The sequence below is a fragment of the Xyrauchen texanus genome, chromosome 2 (genome assembly GCF_025860055.1).
Source record: "Xyrauchen texanus isolate HMW12.3.18 chromosome 2, RBS_HiC_50CHRs, whole genome shotgun sequence".
Lineage (NCBI taxonomy): Eukaryota > Metazoa > Chordata > Actinopteri > Cypriniformes > Catostomidae > Xyrauchen > Xyrauchen texanus.
The window spans coordinates 7,647,052-7,653,051 of NC_068277.1; the positions used below are offsets into that span (position 1 = coordinate 7,647,052).

The 6,000-nt window shown below is 36.6% G+C and overlaps 1 protein-coding gene across 2 annotated transcripts in view; it reads right to left on the bottom strand.

Moving 5' to 3' along the window:
• The window catches only part of trip4 (thyroid hormone receptor interactor 4), a 94,646-nt gene extending 89,216 nt beyond the window's left edge, over nt 1-5,430 (bottom strand). Inside the window, exons 1-7 of one of the 2 annotated variants that reach the window (XM_052146394.1) lie at nt 5,283-5,430; nt 3,189-3,364; nt 2,980-3,104; nt 2,671-2,889; nt 1,105-1,183; nt 897-1,002; nt 458-673 (exon numbers count right to left, since the gene is read on the bottom strand). In XM_052146394.1, coding sequence (XP_052002354.1) covers nt 458-673; nt 897-1,002; nt 1,105-1,183; nt 2,671-2,889; nt 2,980-3,104; nt 3,189-3,364; nt 5,283-5,362 — 1,001 coding nt within the window. In that variant the 5' untranslated portion in view covers nt 5,363-5,430. Of the gene's footprint in view, nt 1-457; nt 674-896; nt 1,003-1,104; nt 1,184-2,670; nt 2,890-2,979; nt 3,108-3,188; nt 3,365-5,282 lie in introns of both variants that reach the window. The other variant, XM_052146387.1, reaches the window with a different exon arrangement.
• Nucleotides 5,431-6,000: the final 570 nt, after the last annotated feature.

The window sequence follows — 6,000 nt, forward strand, 5'->3', positions numbered from 1 at the left end:
TTGAGCACGTTACCACGGAGACATAGCGCGTGTGGAGGCTTCACGCTATTCTCCGCAGCATCCACGCACAACTCACCACGCGCCCCACTGAGAGCGAGAACCACACATTATAGCGACCACGAGGAGGTTACCCCATGTGACTCTACCCCCCCCTAGCAACCGGGCCATATTGGTTGCTTAGGAGACCTGGCTGGAGTCACTCAGCACGCCCTGGATTCAAACTCATAACTCCAGGGGTGGTAGTCACCGTCATTACTCGCTGTGCTACCTAGGTCCCCATGTCAAGCAATTCTTTAACAGTACACAAAATTTACAGAAAGCTTGCAAGAACACACTAGATATTTAGACAGTTTATGAGGGTGAGCATGACAAAACTACATTTCCCATCATTCTCTGTGGCAGCAGAACATAAACAGACATATTTAGCAAACTCACACAATGACAGATAGTATCTTACTTTTGATAGTATGGACTCAAATTCTCCCCCTCATTCAAAACTCGTCGGCCTGCGAAGTCGAGCGTGATCTTTCTGTCTTTGCGGGATGCGTGCCGAAGCTCCCTAAGTTCCTCATCCCGTTTGCGCAATGCTTCTCGCTCACCTGGTGACAGCCATTGGTTGGAATCCGTCGCAAAGTAATCTGACTCATCATCCAAGACTTGTGTTCTCTTAACACTAAGAAAGAGAAAGAGGTGTCATAACAGATTGTGTACCATAACTGTAGCCCTAATCTCAAAAATAAGCATCAAGTCTGACACACTTAGACAGGAAGGGGTCATCTGATTGACCAATATTTGAGTGCAACCTTCATCAGATGGTCTGAAGTTGAGACTAGAATAACCCTTGCGATCAGATCAATTGACTAATATCACAGTGTACTGCATTTCGACAGGCAGACCTGTTCTTGTCATACTCCAGAAGTTTGTCTTTGTGCTGTAGAGCTTTCTCCAAACCGGCCTTCATTTTGGCTTCTTGGTGGGGCAGAAACTCCCTCTCAGATCCCTCTGGGTCAATACAATTTGAAAATGAACATTGACAAATGGAGAGACTTGTTATAACTCAAAGAAATGCTGTTTATTATTCATTTCTCTAAGATCATTTCTCACCTCCCATGAGTTTTTTACGGAGCTTTTGGCTTTTGTTGGAGTCCCGCTGCAGTATCTCCTGTTCCTCTTTAGTACAGACCTGAATTAAATGTTAAAAGCATTCATAATTTAATTAGTTGTCCATCAGACTCTCAAAATCAGATTTACAAGGTCCATAATATATATTAGTCAAGATACAGACCTCATGCATATGATGAATACATAACTAAGTGTATTACAATGAGACATTAGCTGAAATTAAATCAACAAATTTTATTTTTTATTTTTTTAGAGGTGAATCTCACGAGTCTTATTTCATTCCTAAATCACAAAAACAAAAGATAGAGAATGTTTTTAGGGTCATTTAAATTTTTAAGTATTGTCTCATCTTAATATATTTACAACATTTTCCTTTCCAGTTTTCATTATTGCGATGCAAAAAAATTTTATTTAATTCCAGCTATTATTACAGTAATGCAAATAATAAATATATATATATATAAAATAAAAATAATTATGTAATCATTATAGGTAAGTAAATTAAATGTAAAATATTTTAAATTTAAAAACTGTATAAATGTACTTCTAATTATCTATATTATAAAGTAGTTTATACTTCATTGTAGTTTTAATTATGCTGATTTTATTCAAAAGCAAATCATAGATACAGGATGATTTCCATTACTCTGTATTTCAACAATATAAATCTACAATGATGACCATCATTTTTAATAATGACAATAACAAACAAACTGCAAGGTAACTGGTAAAAGATCCTGAAGCATTAAGGTAATGAGCATTGTGCTTAAAGGGACAGTTCACCCAAAAATGAAAAATCTCTCATTATTTACTCACCCTCATGCCATCCCAGATGGGTAAGACTTTCTTTATTCTGCTTAACACAAACTGAGATTTTTAGAAGAATACTTCAACTCTACAGGTCCATACAATGCAAGTAAACAGGGTGCAAAACTTGGCAACTGATAAAAAGCACATAAAGGCAGCATAAAAGTAATCCATATGACTCCAGTGGTTTAATCCATGTCTTCAGAAGTGATATGATAGGTGTGGATGAGAAACAGATCAACATATAAGTCCTTTTTTTACCATAAATATCAACTTTGACTTTCAAAATTAAAATTTGAAAGAATGTGAAAGTGAAAGTGGGGATTGATAGTAAAAAAGGACTTCAACATTGATCCGTTTCATATAATTTCTGAAGATTTGGATTTAAACTCTGAAAACTTATGGATTTGTTTTTTGTGGCCTTTGCAATTTTTGGAGCTTCAAAGGTCTGGTCACCATTCACTTGAATTGTATGGACCTACAAAGCTGAGTAATTATTCTAAAAATCTTCATTTGTGTTCACCTGAAGACAGAAAGTCATACACATCTGGGATGGTATGAGGGTGAATAAATGATGAGAGAATTTTCATTTTTGGGTGAACTGTCCCTTTAAGCATAGCAATGCAAAATAACCGTAATGGTCCTAAAACATGCCTCATTTATCAAAAATATGCATGCAAAATATATATATGGGTCTATCACTAATACAGACGGTTTTGTTGAGAAAGAGACCATGCTCACCAGACTGCCACAGAACATACAGGGTCCTGACCCCTCCTGCTCACACACTATACGACCACAGCTCAGACAGTTATTGATGAGGGAGTGTTTCTGACCCAAACAATCGCAGGGTTGCCGGCCAGGAAGTAAGATAGCCAGATGATCACTACCCTCTTTGGCATACAGATTCACAAACTTGTTCTTCTTTTTCACCGATGAAGAGCCGCTGTTCTCGTGTGCCTAAAAGCAAACACACCTCTCTGTAATTCTTTCTGCCCAATCAGCCTGAAATAAATAAAGCATTTTAGGTGCTTAAATAAGGTCACACACCTTCATCATGTCAATGGGGGTTTTCACAGGCTCTGGCTCTGGTTGAGAGACAGTCACAAACTCTTGCTTATTCCTTCCCTTTCGTTTTGTTTTCTTCTGGGTGTCTTTGGGTATCATATCCAAACCTTCTGGAGTAGAAAAATAAAATATATATATTTAATTGACAATGACACAAAATTACAGTGGGGTGAAAAAGTCCCAATATTTACCCATCACTGCCTCCTTCATGAGGACGAGCTCTGGACCGTCAGGTTCTGGTGTCCGACAAGACTGCCATCTCAGCACCAGCTCATCCACAAACTCTTTCTTCTTTCCCTCAGTTCCTTGTAAGAGATCCCCAAGATATTCCACAATTTCATCAGCATTGTCAATGGATAGGATGTACCTGAAACCATGAAGTTTAGCTCAATTTATTGACTTTTCGTACAGTGCTCAATTATTAGCAAAGAAAAGACACATATGAAAATGTATAAAAGGCACACATCACACATCTACTGTAGGTTTCACATGAAAGTGTTTCATGAAAGTGGCCCATATAATGGTATGAATAAAACTTGTGAAAGATAAATACAGGCTTGCAACATGCTGTATCTCATCAATCATTACAAGAAGACATGCATCTAATATAACAGAATATTATGATATACATTGATGTCATATACATTGGCGGCCAAAAGTTTGGAATAATGTACAGATTTTGCTCTTATGGAAAGAAATTGGTACTTTTATTCACCAAAGTGGCATTCGACCATTCACAATGTATAGTCGGGATATTAATAATGTGAAAAATTACTATTACAATTTGAAAAACAAAAATGCTCAGAACTTCTTAAACTACTTCAAAGATTTCTCATTAAAAAATCCTCCATGTGCAGCAATGACAGCTTTGTAGATCCTTGACATTCCAGCGGTCAGTTTGTCCAGAAACTCAGGAGACATTTCACCCCACACTTCCTGTAGTACTTGACCCTTCACCCCACACTTCCTGTAGCACTTGCCATAGATGTGTCTGTCTTGTCGGGCTTCTCACACACCTTACAGTCTAACTGATCCCACAAAAGCTCAATGGGGTTAAGATCCATAACACTCTTTTCCAATTATCTGTTGTCCAATGTCTTTGCCCACTCGAACCTTTTCTTTTTCTTTTTCTGTTTCAAAAGTGGCTTTTTCTTTGCAGTTCTTCCCATAAGGCCTCTTGAGTCTTCTCTTTACTGTTGCACATGAAACTGGTGTTGAGCGGGTAGAATTCAATGAAGCTGTCAGCGGAGGACATGTGAGGCATCTATATCTCAAACTAGAGACTCTGATGTGCTTATCCTCTTGTTTAGTTGTACATCTGGTCTTCCACATCTCTTTCTGTCCTTGTTAGAGTCAGTTGTCCTTTGAAGACTGTAGTGTACACCTTTGTATGACATCTTCAGTTTCTTTTGGCAATTTCGATCATTGTATATCCTTCATCCCTCAAAACAATGATTGACTGATGAGGTTCTAGAGAAAGCCGTTTCTTTTTGTTGCCATGTTTGACCTAATATTGACCTTAAGACATGCCAGTCTATTGCACACTGTGGGAACATGAATTTAGCATGATCACTCAAGGATAAGGTGTTGGAGTGATGGCAGCTGGAAATGGGGTCTTTCTAGATTTTATCAAAAATGACTTTTTTCAAATAGTAATGGTGCTGTTTTTTTTTACATCAGTAATGTCCTGACTATACTTTGTGATCGGTTGAACGCCACTTTGGTGAATTAAAGTACCAATTTCCTTCCGAAACAGCAAAATCTGTACATTATTCCAAACTTTTAGCTGCCAGTGTATTAGAAAAAACACACATTCATCCATTTCTGATTATTGACTACCCAAGCATACAAATCAGGCTACTATTAAATTTGTTTATAAAATTATCACCACATATATCTAACCATTCTTACACGTATTAAAATGTACTATGGTCATACCATGGTACTTTGATGTACAACACGGCACTGAATGATCATGGCATTCACATGATACTGTTCAAGAATACCATTTTGTTAAATGAACATGGTTATTATGCTAAATAAAAAAATAATAAACTTGATTATACCATGGTACTTTCGGAAACTTTTATTGTTGTTGGGGCAGGCCCACAATTATTAATTCATACAGCACTCTACAAATAAAAAGCTTTGTTGTTTAATTTTTGATTCCCTGCCCAAGACGTCAGTTTGCACACTTTCCGGTATGTGACATATGAGCTGGCAACTGATAAACGTCAAGAGAATTCGCCTTCAAAATTCATAAACATTCATTAAAATGTACTTACCGTACAATGTCGTCGCTTACATCCAAACCAAATCTATTTCTTAACGTATCAACAGCCCAGCGAAGCAAAGAGTCAGTCATGATGAAGTTATTAAAGCAATAATGCACTGCAGTTTATGTTTTATACAGCTACCGCACGCAGCTACAGTCACTTCCGGTCTGTGTTTTTAAAATAAAAGTCTCCATGCATTAAAAGTCCTCAGTGCGCCGTCATATTTGGCAAGTACGGAATTGCACTTGCGGTTTTGTTCCAGTACGAACGAATTTGGTCTTGTCTATTTTGTGTATACTTAAAGATGTTGGTGCTGGTTGCAACAGCTGTTTTTGTATTATTACTCAACTAAAGACTGATTGTTTTTGGTAGCAGTGACTGCTATAGCCTACTTAAAATAATAAATAACTTAACATTTTCCCCATCTTTTCATGGTTTCTTTGTATTGTGCTGTAGGAAATATGGAAAAAAAAATATATATATATACATAATTAGCACATTATATATATATATATATATATATATATATATATATATATATATATATATATATATATATATATATATATATAAAATGCATCATCCATAACTGTTGTGATATATGAAATATAAGCTAATTCTTCCTACTTTGTTTCTCAATACACTGCATAAAATGTAATAATAATAATAATAAAAAACTTTATTCTATAAACCTGTGTGATCCATTAACAGGGTTGGGAGCAGGGCT